The 17,511-nt window shown below is 53.3% G+C and overlaps 1 protein-coding gene across 1 annotated transcript; it reads right to left on the reverse strand.

Moving 5' to 3' along the window:
• Positions 1–5,011: 5,011 nt before the first annotated feature.
• On the reverse strand, positions 5,012–7,040 carry LOC120700114 (patatin-like protein 3). Its single transcript, XM_039984300.1, has 3 exons — positions 5,942–7,040; positions 5,715–5,777; positions 5,012–5,564 (listed from the first exon to the last, which is right to left on the reverse strand). The coding sequence occupies exons 1-3, from the start codon at positions 6,920–6,922 to the stop codon at positions 5,217–5,219; spliced, it is 1,392 nt and encodes a 463-aa protein (XP_039840234.1). The 5' UTR covers positions 6,923–7,040; the 3' UTR covers positions 5,012–5,216.
• Positions 7,041–17,511: the final 10,471 nt, after the last annotated feature.

The following is a 17,511-nucleotide window of genomic DNA, read 5'->3' on the forward strand; positions in this document are numbered from 1 at the left end:
GGATTCTTCCGATGCGTATGGGATAGATTTTTCATGAAATCAGGTTACTTTACAATCTTCCAAATATAATTGTTTTCTAAATGCATCCTTTTTTAATAAAGCCAAACTTGTTTCCTCCCCGTCTTGGATGAACTCCAAAGGTCTAGAACACAATCACTGTGTTCGGCTGCTCTTCTCCCCTGCAGCGCTATAGTAATTTCTTCTCACACCACTCCAGCCACCAGCTCTAGCTCCAGCCAGCCCAACAGTATTTTTCTCTCACCCCATTCTAGTTCCAGCCTGCCGAACGCGGTGAATGCAAGATGGCTCCACTCAAAACCATGACGGCAAAAAAAAACCACTTACATTAAAACGATCTACATTTTTAATAGGATGGAGTAGTATAGATTTAGAGTAGTGCCAGCTAGCAGTAGTAGTAGGTGGGTGGGTATATATCTTATTCACATTTATCAATCGGCATGCATGCATGCATCTCCCTGTCGTCGTCGTTACGTGGTGGCTATACTAGTACTACTAGTAGCTGCTGGTCCAGAGTCCAGACCCAGCCGTGAATTGAAGCGCATTGTACATGTACATGTACAATGGCCGACGCCACAGCGGCGCTGTATGCTGCTATACACTACTATACACACATACGCGGATACACCCTGGAAGGGACAGATCGTTGTCGTCGTTCGCATGCAGTAGGTAGCTAGCAACGACCTCCTCTAGCTCGCGGTACAGGTACGTACGTATAGTGCGGAGATATGGATATATATGATCGACCCCAGCAGTTACACTATTCGGTTCGGCTGCAACCAGCCAGCAGTATTTTTTCTTTCACACCAAATCAACATCAGCTACTAATCACCAACCAGCTAGCAGTATTTTTCTCTCACAACAAATCACCACTCATCATCATCGGCCACAGCCAACCGATCACGTGCCGCGTCGCAGGCTTCCATGAGACCATGAACAGCGGTTACGCCTCTTCCTTTTCCATGGCCCATGGCCATGGGGCTGGCGCAAGATTTTTTACCCCTCCTCCGACGTGCGTGCATGCCGCCAGTTAATGGAGCGTCGAAAAGCGGAGGTAAAAAATTAAAAATACTAAAAATACGCCTCCTACTCGGGCGCTGCTCGGGTCACGTCGCACTACATTATATTTTATATTTTAGATCTAAACTAGTCCCACAAATCAGCCCATATGTATAGTCTAGTTAAATTTATTTCAGAACAAATTTTTTTGTTCCGAAACAATTTTTTAATTGTTTCAGCAATATAAAAAAATTATTCAGGAACAAAACATTTATTTTAGAATAAAAAATAGTTATTAGTCCTTGTGTGATGGTTTGATAGTTGGTCGCCCGAGCAACTCTTAATATTTGCGTTCTACGTGGAGGTACCGTGGCTTTGCTACCTACCGCTACCAGCCCCGCCACTGCACGGGAGTATCGGGGAGCGTTCGAAATCCATGTTAATATTTAAAAATGATAAATCTTAATATAGTTTATCAAATAGAAGTGTTAATAAAATAGACTAAATTTTAACTATGACCCTGTTTAGTTCTCAAATAATTTTTTGAAATACCCGTCATATCGAATCTTCGGACACATACATGGAAAATTAAATACAGTTACACAGTTTAACTGATTAATACGAGTTGAATCCTTTAAACCTAATTAGTCCATAATTAGATATTAATTGTTAAATATTAATAAAATATGCTACAGTACCAACACAAACTTTTACACGGACTAAACACATCTAAGATTTAAAAAATTAATAAAATTATAAGTATACTAATAGATATTACAGCTTAGCATTTTACTTTAATCCGTCCAAATAGACCCCAACTAAGGCTGCCCGCACTGGGGCTCTGCATCCCGCACGGTATGCGCCACAGAGGCTGCATGCAGTTCGATTTGCCCATTTTCCCGCTGCAGCGGCACACTGTAAAGTGCGCGCTATCTTGGCGTTGCCTTCCGGGCTCTTTATTCCGAGCGCAGTAGCACGCGCTCTCCATCCGCCGACGTGGCGCGGGCCGCCTCCCGGCGTGGGCTCCGCACCTCCTCTCGCCCTGCGCTACCCGCCATGGCCGCCGCCCCTACTCGAGCTCGCCGCCACCGGCGCCGCCTGGATCCGGCCGGCGGCGCCTAGATCCACGCCGGTCGTCCCCCACAACGCCACGACGCCGCATGCCGCGGGGTGCCCCGGCCGCGCCGCCGCACGCCGCGGGCCGCTGCAGCTCGGCCGCGAGCTGGCGCGGCGAGGTGGTCTCCATGGCCCCGTGAGGAAGGGAGGGAGGCGCCGTGGAGAGGAGGGACGCCGCACGGCAGGGGAGCAGGGACCGCGAGGACAGCCGCCGCCGCCCCGAGCCTGGGCTCGCCGCCGAGGCCGTCGAGGCCGCCGAGCTCGAGCTCGCGCAGGTGCCGCGGGCCCGCCGCCGCAGCCATGGGTCGCGCCGGGGCCGGATTTGGCCGCTGATGCAGGGGAGGTGCCGTGGCCGTGGCCCGCCGCCTTGGCCGCTCCGCCCGCTCCGGTGCGAGGACGACGGTGGGAGGCCGGAGCTCGAGCCGCGCGGGGCCCCTGCACGGACACGACGGGGCATGTCCGGGCCCCCGCCCCGTCCGCTCCTGGACCTCGCCGCCCCCGGCCTCGGGCGCTCGGCGCGCTGGCCGCCTGGAGCCACCCGCTCGCCGCGCGGCCATGGGAGGGGGCGGAGGGCCGAGCCCGCGGCTCACCAGCGAGGTGGCGTGGCCGAACACGCCATGGGCGGCGGCACCTCCGCGCCGCGAGGGAGGGAGAGAGGCTAGCGGCGGCGGGTCGACAGAGAGAGACAGAGAGCAGGGCAGGGGGCGAGACGGACGAGGGGAAAGAAAAGAAGGGGAAAAAGAGAAAAAAAAGAAAAGGAAAAGAAAATGACATGTTAGGTGGAGATGGTTGAATAAAATATATGATAGTTGGGATAGAGTAGAGATATAGAGAGTGAACGAGCGCAGCGAAACTGAATATAGAGAGGAGAATCTCGATGACTAGGCAGAAATTTTATTTTTGGAGAGTGAATTTAGAGAGTGATGAGTGCGGAGAGCCTAATTCCTAAGTTGCAATGCCGAGCAGATCAGAGGCAAGTAAAGACCACCCCGCCCCTGTTAAAAGATTAAAAATAGTACGCCTCTCGATCGGGGCCGGTGACAGCTGCGTGCTCGGGGACGGTGAAAAACGCGGGGTCAAAGTACCACGATTAGTTACTAACCAGGGGACACGTGCACGATTCGGACGTCGGTACGTAAATCCAAGTGCTAGACGCCGTAGCATCTCCGGCGGCCGTATTTTTACTCCGCTCCAGGTTTAATTTACTGATTTCAATTAACCTCCCTCCTTCGATTCTCTGACCAAGTCGCCGCGGCCGTTGACTTGTGGCCAGCACCAGCCACCAGCACGCACGCTGTGACTCTCTCTGCTGCGTCTGCTTCGTACTCCGCAGCGCAGAGCGAGCGAGAGATCACCCAGCTGTGTCTGTGGCAGTGGCTGCACCAGGGGCCCCACCGGGGTAAAAACAAATGCGCACGTAACGTACGTGTGGATCGGAGTAGCTAGCTAGCTGGGAGTTCAGGAGATCGCATCGGCAATGGAGCGCCGTGAGATCCATGGAGCCTCTCAAACCAGCAGATTAATTAGTTAGTCTACTACGAGTGTTAGTTCTTAGATCCAGGAGCAGTGACACAGCCACCGTGTATACATAAGTTACAAACCCTTCTGTTCCCTCTGTAATTTCCTTGTACTTTTGCAGAACCTCTTTTTGTTTCGTTCCGGACAATGCAAGTGTTTTTCATGACAAGTTCGGCAAATAAGCTATTCATTCAGTACAACTTCTTGTTGTTGTTGCAAATTCAGTACAACAAACAGGTATTCCGAAACAAACAAACAAAAACTTCAAGAAAAACTATGTACCATCTGTACGGGTAAAGACATGCCCGGAGAAGCAGAAACACGGACTTGCTTGTCGTCCTAGCTCCTGAATCCTGACAAGGCAGTTTGGTGGGTTCAGCTCCACGTCCATGGAGATGGAGGCTCACTTGCTGCCTCTGCAGGTCAAAGTTCAGGCGTGAAGTGATCAACAGCTGACCTTGCGCGCGCTTTTGGTTTTTGCACCCCAAGTTATTCGGTAATGTTCCATCCGTTCTGGACGGGAACCAGGGAACCACTCGGGCCATTTCTCGTGCCAAAATTTGACCTCCAAGAAACTTTGAAGCCGGTCATGCTAACTCCAGAAACTTTTTAAACAAAAGTCATGAGAGATGGCATTAAGTTGACCGACCCGTTTTGTTCTTGCACCACGTACAAACTCCAGAATCTATAGCTGGAGCTCTGCTGCTCTACCAAACAGGTCCTAAGCTAATCATCCCTGACCAAATGAAGCAGATTTGTCACCACCATGAGCGGCTGGCTTGCACTTGCAGGCGTGCGTCCTCGTCCTCGTCCCCTGCACTGCACACACACAAGGAACCAAGCAAGCTACTCTCCACCATGCTCGCTCGTACCCGAAGCTACTCGCAGCAGCTTTATGCAGCCTTCAAGTCTCATACTTCTCTGCTTCTTTTCCCCCTCCCCCGGCCCTCACTTGAAAGCAAGCCGCAGACAAAATAAAGAGCTTCCATGAATCCATCGGTCCAGTACGCCAAGGTGCTGTTGGGAGGATTGGAGGAAGGAGAGGAGGGAAACAGTACCTACGGCCAGGTCCAGTAAATGATTGAAAGCTTGCACATACCAATCGGTCTCTGCAAGTACTCCATTAACACCCCATCTAATGCACAATTAAGCCTAAGATGATGATGATGATGACTTGATGAGCGGCGTCCGTTTCAAACTACTTGGAGGGAGATTGAGGTGGAAAAAGCGTATAACTTTTGTAAAGCATCCAAATCTACCTCTTTTTTTCATGCGAGCTTCAGCCAACACCATTATCCTAAGCTAGACTTTGATCACCGTCTGAACTTTGGAAAAACTCGATGAGTTTTTGCTCCGATCCTTCGCCGGTTGGCATATAAGTTACTTTTACTTCCCCATATCACATAACTTAGTTCAAGCTCGTTGCCGGCCTGGCCCACGTGTCGGCGACACGTGGCGTGGAAGAAATGAAATGAAAGAACGGGAAAAGAAAGAAAAAAAAACGGAGGAAGAAGAGCCCCCCTTTCCTCTGTCCACGGCATGTACAAAACTTATAACGGCGGCAGCTAGCGGCCGTACGAGCCCTGCGACGCCGGGGACGGCATGGTGGAGGTGGTGCGGGCGGTGGCGGTGGCGGAGGAGGCGGTGGTGGCCGACGACGGCCGCGGCGTCGCCGCCTGCTTGATCACCACGTTGGGCAGGCCCGGGCTGCGCGCCCGCCGCTCCTGCTCCTTCACCAGCTCCGCCGCGAACGCGTCCAGCTTCTCCCGGTTCGACTTCTCCGACAGCCGCCGCCCGCGGAACAGCTCCGCCTCCACGTTCCGCTGCGTCAGCATGCCGTCGGCCGCGGCCACCGCCTTCTTCGCGTCCAGCGAGCTCAGCGCCTTCTTCCCGGAGCACGCCGGCGACGCCGCCTGGAGTAGTGAAGTCCGCACGTCGACGACAAAATGTTTGTTACGATAAATTCTCCAGGCTTGGTGCTTGGATGGAGGGATGTCGGTAAAAAAGTAAAAAGAAAACAAACAATGCAGTAGTAATTCGGTAACTCTTTCGCGCTGACCCACCTGGATACGAACGTAGTTGCGCCCGCACGTGTGCCCGAACGCCATGGCCACTGCTTGGTCGACCTGCAGAGAGGGCGCGGTAAATTTAAGTCCTTTTTTTTACCATGGTTATTGAAAGAAAGAGGAAAATGTTGGGCGGCAGCCGTCAGATGCAGGATGGAGGGATGGGATTACTAACAACTGGAGTAACAAATCAGGGGAGGTTGTTTGATTGGTTGCGAACTTACCATGTCGGCGACGCCCTCGGCGGTGAGGCGGACCATCTCGGCGGGCGACGGCGAGCGAGGGGGCATGGGCGTCCGCCAGCCGGCGGAAGGGGTGGCGCTTGCGGCCACGGCGGCGGCGGAGCATCCGGAGCCTATGGAGACGACGAGGAGGTCGTCGACGCCGACGGCGAGCGGGAACTCCTGCTTGTTGTGGAGCACGTGCGTGATGGCGGCCGCGGCGGGGTTGCCCATGGCGGCGACGCCCCCCGACGCCGCGGCGATGGCCGTGCGCCCGTCCATCGACCGGACGGCGGCGGCGGCGGCCCCGCCGGCGCAGGTGGCCGCGCAGACGTCGCGGAGGCGGAAGTCGAAGCTGTCGCTCTCGACGGCGTCGGCGCGGGAGAAGAGGAACGGCGCCGCCGTGGCGAGGTCGTAGCAGGGCACCAGCAGCGGCGCGACGGTGTCCCTGAGCGTGGCGTCCCCGAACACCCGGCGCAGCGGGGAGCGCTCCCCGCGGCGGAACAGCAGGGCCGCCCACCGGCTCCGGCGCGCGCCCTCGCCGCCCCACCCGCCCTGCCTGCTCCTCCCGAGGCTCGCAGCCACGAACGCCAGCGCGTCCGCCGCCGTGTACCGCGCGCGCCCGTCCTCCCCCCTGAGGAACAGCATCGCCGCCAGCACGCCCCCGGCGCCGGCGCCCGCCGCGGCGTCGAAGAAGTCCGCGACGCGCGCGCCGGGGTCCCCGGCGCGCTCCCGCAGCGCGGCCTCCAGCCTCGCGAGCGCGACCGCCGCCAGCAGCGCGTCGCCGGGGCCCGGCCCGCACCCGTCGATCGCGAGCACCCGCACCCGGCCCCTGTCCTCCCCGGCGGAGTCCGCCCGCGCCGGCGTGCCCGGCACGGAGCCGACGCCGCCGGCCGCGCCGCCGAAGAGGAACTTGCTCTCGAGCAGGGAGAAGATCTCGTAGCTGAGCTTGCCCAGGTCCACGTCGGCCGGAGGCGACGCCATATCTGCAGCCGCTGGGCTCGCTCGTGATGGATAGACAGGTGGGGGAAGTAGGAGAGTGGCGAGCTTTCGGTGGAGGTGGTGGTGATGTCTCGACCGCCCAGCGCGCTCGCGGCCCCGCCGCGCGGCCTTATAGCTGGGCAGTGGAAGGCGCCTCGGCTGCGAGAGGAGAAGGTGGAGGCGGGTTTTGTAAAAGGCGTCTCCTGAAGAAGGTGGCGTAGAGACACGTGGAGCGGCGTGTCGTGCTCGGCATCAGCTCTCAGCTGGCAGCCTGGCACGTGGGGCGGGAGGCCGGGTTCGCTGACTGACATGTGGGTCGTATGCTTCGGGCCCACGTGTCAGCTAGCGTAGGGGTTGAGCGCACGTGCGGGCGGCGTGGGGGCAAGCGTGACCGACGGGATCGGGGGCTGTCGGGGCAAGTTGGGTGACTCGCGGGATCGGTGGGGCCCGGCAGCGCTTGTTACGTGGGCCCTACGCGTCAGCGTCTTAATGGGTCGGTGACGGCGGGAGGGTCTCGTTGCTGGGCAGTAGCACAGTGGTCAGCAGTTCAGCAAGTCAGCATGCCTTCGTACTGTCACTGTGCAGGACTCCGTTTTCGCAGCACCGACAAAAGCTAATCTGTCAAAAAATTTGAATCGTTGTTGTAAACAATAGTGAGAATTACCACCTACTTTTTAGTGATTACTGTTATAGAAATTGATACCCATCGCATTTATCGGGGAGTAATAATCATAGGATAATTACTTAATTACTTAGTACTAATTGATATGCTTGTCTTCAGTGGCGGATCCAAGAATTAAGTATTGAGGGGGATTATTTCTCCTTCTCCTTCTTCCTTCCTCTCTTTTTCTTCTTCTTCCTCCTCCTTTTCTTCTACCTCATCCATGGCCAAAAAAAAATGTGGGGGGGGGGGGGGGGCTCAGCCCCCTGCCCCCACGTTGGGTCCACCCCTGCTTGCCTTCTACCTACAATGACCAAGGGATGTCAATTTACATTTGTTGCAGGAGCTAACTCCAAGTTTGGATATTGGCACAATTATTTCAGCTTTTGGTACTTGTCCTTGAACAACAAAGCAGTTGAGCAAGCATATTGTTCGCCAACATACTAATATGGACATTAGGAAAGGAAGACGAACATAGTAGATCATAATTCAAAAATTGTGAATTTCATGAAAACTTGACAAACATTACAACAACAAAAAATCCTTTATCAAAAAGAGCTTGAGGAAAATTTTATCATGCTCTAAAGTGGGCAGTAAGTGGAAATGGTAACTTATGGTGGCGAGTGGTTTTACTGTATGTGGGGTCACTACTAGAAAACACGCCAAAGGTCCACCCCAAAAGTATCAGTACGTAGATGAACCGGTACCTATGATAGCATAGGTACCGGTTCATCTATATACCGGTATTTTTGGGATGGATGGATGGATGAAGCGTCCCCTCATATGAGAAGACTTAAATATGATACAAATATCAGTCCCAGAAGGCTGATAACACATTTATTACATCAGATGGTACATCACCGTACAACTCTACGCGATAATGGGCAGTGAAGCGCCACTATCGCGAGGATAACAACTAAAACCCACACAACGACATTAACTACGAAGAGGTCATCAGAGTTTTGCGCCATACGGAGCTTCCTGTGGGTGACCCTATCCACAGGCAAGGTTGGGTGCAGGACGGAACCTCTACTCAACGTCTTCGGGAACGAAGTCTGGATCTTCCTCTGTAAAAACTAAGAATGGGGTGAGTACAAACGTACTCAGCAAGTCCAACCACACCCACGGAGGGGGTATAAACAGAATATAATGCACAGGGTAGACCAAGAATAAGGCTAGGGTTTAATTTGCGGAAAGCTATTTTTTATGCATGGGTTTATTTGTACGAAAGGGGTTTTCAAAAGCCATTGTCTTGCACTGAGTAACACATAGGGTTGATCCACACAGGATCCAAGTTTTAAATTGCTACTGGACTCCTCATCCGCCGTAGCACACGGCACAACTGCCGGACACTTTTCCAAAACCACTCACGCCATCCTATCCGTTCCCAGAAGAAACACTAGTTGTGTGACCAAACCGTAACTCCCCCAGTATCATGGGCACGGCTATTCGAATAGATTTTAACTCTGCAGAGGTGTGCAACTTTACTCACAAGCGGGGTACCACAGCACGATCACCTTAGTGTCGGTGCAGATCCCAACAAAGCCATTACCCACCTTAGCTAGACCTGACTAGCCACCACAGAATTCACCAAGGGGTCACTGACCTATCACCGAGGTCTAACCGGGGCATAAGTCACACAGAGCATATCCCTTCTCCTTGGTCACCCGTTGCTCTCAGCTCTCTTGATGGCTATCAGACTAACTAGTGGGGTTTATGCTAAGCCGTTGCCCATACAACGGTCGAGTGGTTTGCACGATAGTGGAGTTAGGCAAGATGACACACTAACTCGGTCCTTAATTGTGACAAGATGGATATCTCCCTTCCTTGCTCAACCACACAGGTACGAGCACACCTTTTGGCAATTCACACAGAAGTGCCATCCATCTCGTCTTTCTTTTGGTTTTCAAAAATTTCCACATTTTCCCTTCCCACACACTCACACATTTTCTCTTTATAAAACAAGTTATACCGTGTTTAAGGTCCTAAGCGTTCTAGCAGCGATTAACGTCTAAACAAATCACATTCAAACATTAATCTAGGTGGTCAAGGAATGGTTATAGCAAATCAAGGGGTGGCTATCCAACCAAGTTTTCAGTAGTCAAAACATATGCAGTTTTGTAAAACAGGCCAATTAGGTTGTGTTTATAAAAAAACTAGGACAAAACATGCATCAAAGGCGCGGGATTGAACTTGCCGTCTTCAAAACCTTCCGGGAAGTCCTGATCGAGATACTATCCTTCGGGTTCGGGGTCGCGGTACTAGTCCTCATTCACTTGCTCGCAGTACTACTCGTCGACAGGTTCTCCCTCGTTCACACCGTGATCTACGACGCACACAAACAAGCACACAATCAAAAAAAGAAATAAAGGTTTTATCGTTGAGCTCGAATCAAGAACAATTAAGATATGGAGACAGGAGTAATATTTTTGGGCAGTTTTCTAATGGAACGGCCAAAAATATATTAGAAATGGCGTGGTAAAGTTTGGAGGTGATTAGAGGATTTTTGGCGCATGAAATGACGAGTTAAAGAGGGGTTCAGGGTTAAACCGGGGTTCAAGGGTCTTCTTTGTAATTAGTTTCAGAAAGGGAAGGACTTGGATGTAATTTCTAGAAATACACAGGTTACTCTAAAAAGGGGCAGGGGTATAGTAAGAATTATGTTTATACGGTGGAGGGTTTATTTGTGAATAGGGAAAATAGGAAGGTCTCTTTTGTAAAAGTACTAGAGAGGTGGGAGGGTTCTTAATAGAATAGAGAAAAAGGCAGGGGGTTTTGTGGCAAAAAGCCACCTTCTTCCTCCTCCCTCCACGGGAAACAGAGGAAGGGAGGGGCGGTCACCGGCGGCGCCTGGCCGGCAGCCCTGGGCCACGGTGGCGGCTGGGAGGAGGGGGAAAAGGGGTAGGGAGGTGCGGGGGTTCGATCCCCCCCTCGATTTCAGGGAAGGAGGCCCGCAGGGAGGGGAGCTATGGCAGCGGTGCGGCGGCGCGGCTCTGGCCGGTGCGGCGGCGCTGCAGGGCCTGGCGGCGGCCGGGGCTAGGGGGAAAAGGGGCCGCAGGGCGAGAGGATCCTATCCCCCTACTCACCTTGGGTTGGGATGAAGCGAGGCGGCTTGGCCACGAAGGCCGGCGGCGGCGAGCGGAGGCGCTAGCGGCGGCGGCGATGCATGGCTCAGGAGGGGGCGCGTGGGGCTGGGCGGCGTGCAGAGCTTGAGGGCGACGCGGAGGGCCTCTTTATAGGCGAGGAAAGGCGGTGGAGCGGTCGGCGTGCGGTGGAGGCCAGCGAGCGGCGCGGTGAGCCTTAATGGCACTCGGTGTCGCAGTGCGGCGATGCGGGCGGCGAGGCCGGCATCCGGGTGACGGGACGGCTCGGGCAGGCGCAAGCGGCGCGGCGGGCATCCGGGTCGCGTGGAGCGCGTGGAGCAGTGCCGTGCGTGCTGCGCGTGGGCGTGCACAGGAGCCGCCGGTGACAATGGCGGGCGCCGTATGCGGCTCTGCGGGTGGGCGGCTCGCCGGGGCGGCACGAGCGACGAGATGAGCAGGGAGAGATGGTGGCGCGTAGCAGTGGTGAAGTAATGGCGCGGCCGAGGTAGGGCCCGGTGTAAGGATCGATGGACCAAGAGGGGGGGTGAATTGGGCCTTTTTCAAATTCTAAAACAAAGTAAAGCAACCTTATCCTATGCAATGCTAGTAGGGCACCAATTCACCAACCGGATAACTAAGCTACTAACACAAGCTAAGAGAGCTAAAACAAAGTAAAGCCTAGCAAGGTAGAGCTAAGTTATGATCTCTAAGTCAAGCACATGAGTAAATTGCATGAAAGAAAATGCTTGAATAAAAGGAATGGACAAGAGACAACCGGATTTTTTTCCGTGGTATCGATGTGTTGGCACACACCCCTAATCCACGTTGTGACACTCACAAAGAGTATTGTCACCTCCCAAGTCACCGAGACGAGGGCGCTCACTAAGAGTCTCCGTTCACCATCCCGGCGTGGTGGAGATCAAGCCACGTACAATCTTCTTCTCCGGGCTCCCACAATCCTTGGCAAGCTCCGCGAGAAACACCTCGATCACCAAGATCGCCTAGGTGATGCCAATCACCAAGAGTAACAAGCTAAGGCCTTCACTTGAGCAAGAACCGATCACCAAGAACGGATGCACACTAGCTTCTCTCTACTCAAGTCCTTAATCTTGCTTCTTGATTGATTGAATGCACAAGTATGTGAATGATGAAGCTCAAGGTGGCTCTTGACTATGGTATGAGTGTTTGGATGTTTCCTGGTGTCAAGAGTGGGCGAAATGACCCATTGGAGGGGTATATATAGGCAGCTCACACAAATAGAGCCGTTGGAGAAAAGCTGCCAGAAAACTGCGTAGCGCCGGTTAATCCGACGTACCCCCCATTGTCATCGTCGGTTTAACCGGTGAATGTAAACTGCCTCTTCTGAAAACTAGCCGTTACAACTGGGGCAGATTAACCGACGTAGCATCGGTTTAACCGGTGAGTGTAGTTGTCCACTGAACCACTGGAAAACCAAGTCTCTGGATAACTGCACCGACGTTAACTCAAACCTATCGTCGGTTTAACCGGTGAGTACAACTTTTAAATTCCTCTGAAAAACCATCTCACTGGTCAATTGCACCGACGTCTTGATTCAAACAGCGTCGGTTAATCCGGTGAATAGAACTTGAATTTCCCTGGAAAAACCAACTCTGGACCAATGCACCGACGTTAAATTCAAACACGTCGGTTTAACCGGTGTATTGAATTTGTCCAGACTCTGCTGACTTCGTTTAACCAACGTATAGAAAATTGAGAGCGTCGGTTAAACCGGTGTATAGACTTTTTCTGATTTTGTCTTTTCTGATTTGAGTCTTGAATGAAATCCAAATATTCTTGAGATATAGTTTGAGAACCACTTATTTGAACTTCTAGAAACCTGAGTGACCATAGTGTGCATCCATTTTCAAATGATCATGTCCATGCTCAAGTTACTTAGCCTTAACCCCTCTTAATAGTGCGATCACTACAAAACTATAAAACCTATACTAACCTAAGTGTCCTTCTCAACCTTATGACACTTAGGACTAGAAAGATCCTTAGTCTTGACATAAAATTGAGTTGAATACCGAGATCGCCTTTTTGAATAATGAAATTGAGGGGCCTCTTTTGACATATGACCAAATGAGCGATAATGATCTATTAAGCTGCACAAACTCATTAGTCACAATAATGGTTGTCATTAATCACCGAAACATACCTTGAGGGCCTAGATGCTTACAATCTCCCCCTTTTTGGTGATTGATGACAACATAACCATAAATAACGAGAGAGCGAGAGAGATAAAGCAAGATAAACACAAGCGAACTCGAAAAGAAGGACCAAAGAGCTCAACGGCTCAAACGAAATTCATAGATATGTCTCAAAGCACGGCATACTCAAGCGACAAATGTACATATCCATGAACTAACACCAAATGTGATACAAAGAATATCAAAGTCCTGATAACTACGAGCTCTCTCTAGCTCTACCCTCCCCCTAACTCTGGTGCTCCCCCTAACACCTCTCCCCCTTTGGCATCAAAGCACCAAAAGGCGAGCTACGGGTCGTGCTGTCGTGGTACGGCGACGAAGCGGTCCGGGTCGTCGTCGTCGGACGGAGAACTCTCACCCTCGGTGACAGACGGAAGCTGCTGGTCTGGGTCTGAGCTCACTGGGGGAGTGACTGTCGTGGAGGCTCTCGTGCTGGCACTGCCTGGTAGAGGATCCGTAGAAGTCGTAACCGGGCCAGCGGAAGAAGTATCAATATCCGAAGAAGTGACCGCTGAAGCTGCCGGCTGCGTCGACTGTGGAAGCAGGGACTCCTCTACTGCTCCTCCCCCTGAAGGTGCTGCCTGAAGTGAGGAAGGGAGGGCGACCGACTGAACCGCTGACGGTGAGTCCTGAAAGAGTGTGGTCGCTGGCAGTGGAGAGAACAGTGGACGACCAGCAGACCCAAGTAATGCGGACATCGAGAACGTGGTCTCCGGTGTCGCTGAGGTAGCTGGAGCTGCAGTAGGGGCTGGAGCTAGTGTAACGGCAAGCTGAGGTGCTCCAACACCCTGAAGGCCTGGCTGTCCTGGCTGCTGCGGGGCGAGTCCGGTGTGAGAGTAAAGCTGTGAGATCATCCCGAACATCGCCATCATGCCCTGCTGCATCTGCTGGAACTGAGCGTCTGTCCTCTGTGAAACTCTGTCAATGAGGCCGACAAAACGCTCCTCTGTCGCTGCACGCTCTCGGGCTGCCTCTCTCTGAATAGCTGCAATCTGGGCCTCATGGGCTCTCCTGGCCTCCTCCTGAGCAAGTCTGTCCTCCCTCTGCTGGGTCACGAGCTGCTGTAGTAGTGAAGTGAGCTCGGACGGCTGAGTCACCTGAGACTCAGAGACTGTAGCAGCTGCTGGTGACTCTGGAGCTGGCTCTCTAGACCCCCCTGCCTCGTGGTCGTGACTAGCTGGGGCTGCTGCAGGGAAGTACTCTACGTCCTCGGAGGAGTCTGACTCAAGCTCAGACCAGTGTATCTCATCCTCTCCTCCGGGAAGCTGTGCCTCGGCGGCAAGCAGTGCCTCGTCCTCCTGTGCCACACGGGCCTGTGCCTCTGGTGACAACTGTGCCATGGCAGCTCTCTCTGCCTGTCTGCCCCTCCTCCGGTCCTGTGGAGCTGTCGGTCGGTAAACTGGGAACCGGGGAGCCTCGTCGTGACGGTAGGGAGCGCTGATGGGTGACTCTGCTGGCACAATCATAGAACATATATAGCTGATCCAGTGTGCAAAGGGAAACTGTCGCACCACACCCATCCCGTCTGTGATCACATCCTCTATCTCAGCCAGAATAAAGTTAACTATGTCAAACGGCTCGTGAGTGAGGATGTGTAGGAGCAGGAGCTGCTGCAGTCCTGTAAACCCCTCTGGGTAGCCACTCCTCGGTAGCAAAGTCCTCCGGAGTGCCATGTGTACTGCGTATGCCTCTGGGGTCAGCAGGCTGGGAACTCTGGCGTAGGAGGCAGGGAACGGCTGGCGGAAACACTGAGAGATCGCCTCATGAGAAGGTGCAATCCCGCCAATCATCGCTCTGCGCGGTGGATCTGCATCTCCGTAAACCATCTCGTGCAGGGAGACGTCAACTAAGTCAACTCCGAGAATCCCTGCTATCGTCGCTCTCGACAAACCAAAGACCTGGCCTCCATAAACAAAGTGTACTGCTCGATGCTCGGGAGCAATCCAGGCCGTGGCATAGAAGACTCTGACCCAGTCCTCAATATATCTGTTCTGCTCAATCTGGAGTAACCTGGGCAGGCCCCTGAAGTGAGCGAAGTGCTCTCTGACATCTGCTCCCCCTGCGGCTGTCCTCAGAGACACCCAGTCAAGCACTCTGTGCGGGAAGATCCTGTGACCCCGCCTCTGGTAGGTCTCGTAGAAACTGGCCTGAAGAAGCGTCCAGAACCTACGGTCGACTCGGCTGTCACGGGTCACGGGGAACCAGTCCTCCTCCTGAACACTCCACCTGAGCCTCTTGACCTTCGCCGCATTGGCCTTGGTCAAGTTCTGGAGCAGCACACCTGGCTCCAGACGCACAACAGTGTCCATACGGAACACTGCGCGCTCGGCCTCTAGGGCCTCGGCTCTACGAGCTGCTGCTGCTGCAGCTATGGACCTGCGAGGCTCCTGTGGCTGGTGACCTCCTCGCGTCCTCGGTCCAGTGCGACGCTCGGTCGCTGGTGAAGTCTCTGCTGCTGGGGATGTCTGCCGAGTGCGGCCAGACCGTCGTAGAGTCGGTGACTCCTGTGTGCTCTGCCCCTGAGACTGCTCGGACTGCTCTGCCTCTGAATCTGAATCTGCAGCTGTATCTGACTGATCTGACTCTGCTGCTGCTGCCGTCGCGGCTCTGGTGGCCCTGGCACCTCTGACTCTACCCATGCCCCTGCCTCTGCCTCTGCCTCTGCCTCTGGGGTCCTCCCTGATCTGGAACGGACGAGCGCGGCCTGATGCCTGCTCCTCGGCGGCCTTGGCCACCATCTCGGCCCTCTCGGCCTCCTTCTCTGCACGAGTCCGCTTGCGAGCGGGCTTCTCGACCACAACTTCCTTCCCCTTTCTCTTCTCGCGACCCATCTCGACTCACGGTGGCTAAAGTGTGACGCGGGAGTGTGGAAACACGAATGCGACGCGAAAGCAGTGCAAGAATGCGGCTTCGGCAAAGCGTCGAACACTTGGTGTGCACGCTGCGGATGGCAAAGGTGGATGGCGTGCTGGCGCGTGGGATTGAGTGGTGCAGTGTGGGATGGCAGGAGCTTGCTGTCGTGGAGCTGTGGTGGCGAGGATCTGCGGTGGCGGCGCGATTTCGCGGCAGTGGGCGACGGCGGCCACGAGCAGCGCGCGCGGGCGGCGCAGAGTGCGTGCGGGCAGCGCTGGGCGGCGCAGAGCGGCGGCGCGGGTGCGCGGGGATGGTGCACGTCGGCGGCGCACGGCAATGGCGGCGTGGAGCGGCGTGGAGTAGCGTGGAGCGGCGGCGGCGATGGAGGATGGCGGCGAGGAGTCGGGAAACTGAAGAGGAAGAAGGGCCGACGGCGCGGGGTCAAGAGATATATGACAAGTGGGCCCTGCAAAAATCTTTAACGCCGGTCGATCCGACGAGTAGGGTTTGAACGCCGGTTGATTTCGTCGGTGTAGTTAACCCGAGGCTCCATTAAATATGCATCTGAACGCCGGTTGAACCGATGCTGAGAAATTGAACTCGCCGGTTGAACGCTTCCATCGCCGGTTGATTGCAGGGTTGGAACTGAGTTTACATTCACCGGTTGATCCGATGATCTGAAATTTGTGTACGCCGGTTGAACGCCTGAAACTTGACTGAGCTGAGACAAAACTTAGTAACGCCGGTTAAACCGATGATGATGCTCCATTGAACGTCGGTTTAACCGGTGAACCCGAAAACCCTCTCTCAGCTCACTCTTCTATGCTAAGTCCAATAAACTTATAAGATTCAAATAAACTCAAGTTAATGGACTTGCATAGGCGACTTTACCCCTCAAAATAAATAGGATAGCACACTTGCTTAAATAAATTTCTTTTCAAACACAAGGAAAAGCCGCAAGAGAGACAAAACGCCAAATAAAATGTATGAGCCATGTCATAGGAATATTGAAGATAGAAAGCTTCAAACTCATCATGACATTGCTCACTAGGCAATAACGCACCTAACACTTTGCTCTTTTCACTTTTCATGAATTAAGATCTTGTATATGAAAACAAGTCTCATTTTCATCAAGTGATCTCCTTTGTGACCCTTACGCATGCAATGATAATGCAAGCTACAACCACATGCGAAAGTAAAGTAAACATGAAGTGCACATCTATATGACAAGAAATGCATAACAAGAAATTAAGATCTACTTGTCAAGTTTGAACCCACGGGAAGCTTCTTCATGATGAGCCTTTCTACAAGCCTAGAGGAAAACAAGTGGACCACCACCTCTAGCTAAACCCTTGCTCATCACTATCTTACCATGGTTAGACAAGTGTCCTATATGTATGCATTTTTCTATATGACATGGCAACTTACATGACGTTTGCCGCATCTAACACATTAAGCTCATTCCTTAGCCTAACAAAGGTACTCTCGTCTAAAGGTTTTGTGAATATATCCGCCAATTGCTCCTCGGATCTCACACCTTGAAGGGAAATGTCCCCCTTGGCTTCGTGATCACGCAAGAAGTGATGGCGAATATCAATGTGCTTTGTGCGAGAGTGTTGAACCAGATTCTTGGCAATTTTTACGGCACTTTCATTGTCACAAAGGAGTGGGATCCTATCTAGTTTCACACCAAAGTCCAAAAGGGTTTGCTTCATATATAGGATTTGGGCACAACATGCACCGGCCGCTATATATTCTGCTTCC

The sequence above is a fragment of the Panicum virgatum genome, chromosome 3K (assembly GCF_016808335.1).
Source record: "Panicum virgatum strain AP13 chromosome 3K, P.virgatum_v5, whole genome shotgun sequence".
Lineage (NCBI taxonomy): Eukaryota > Viridiplantae > Streptophyta > Magnoliopsida > Poales > Poaceae > Panicum > Panicum virgatum.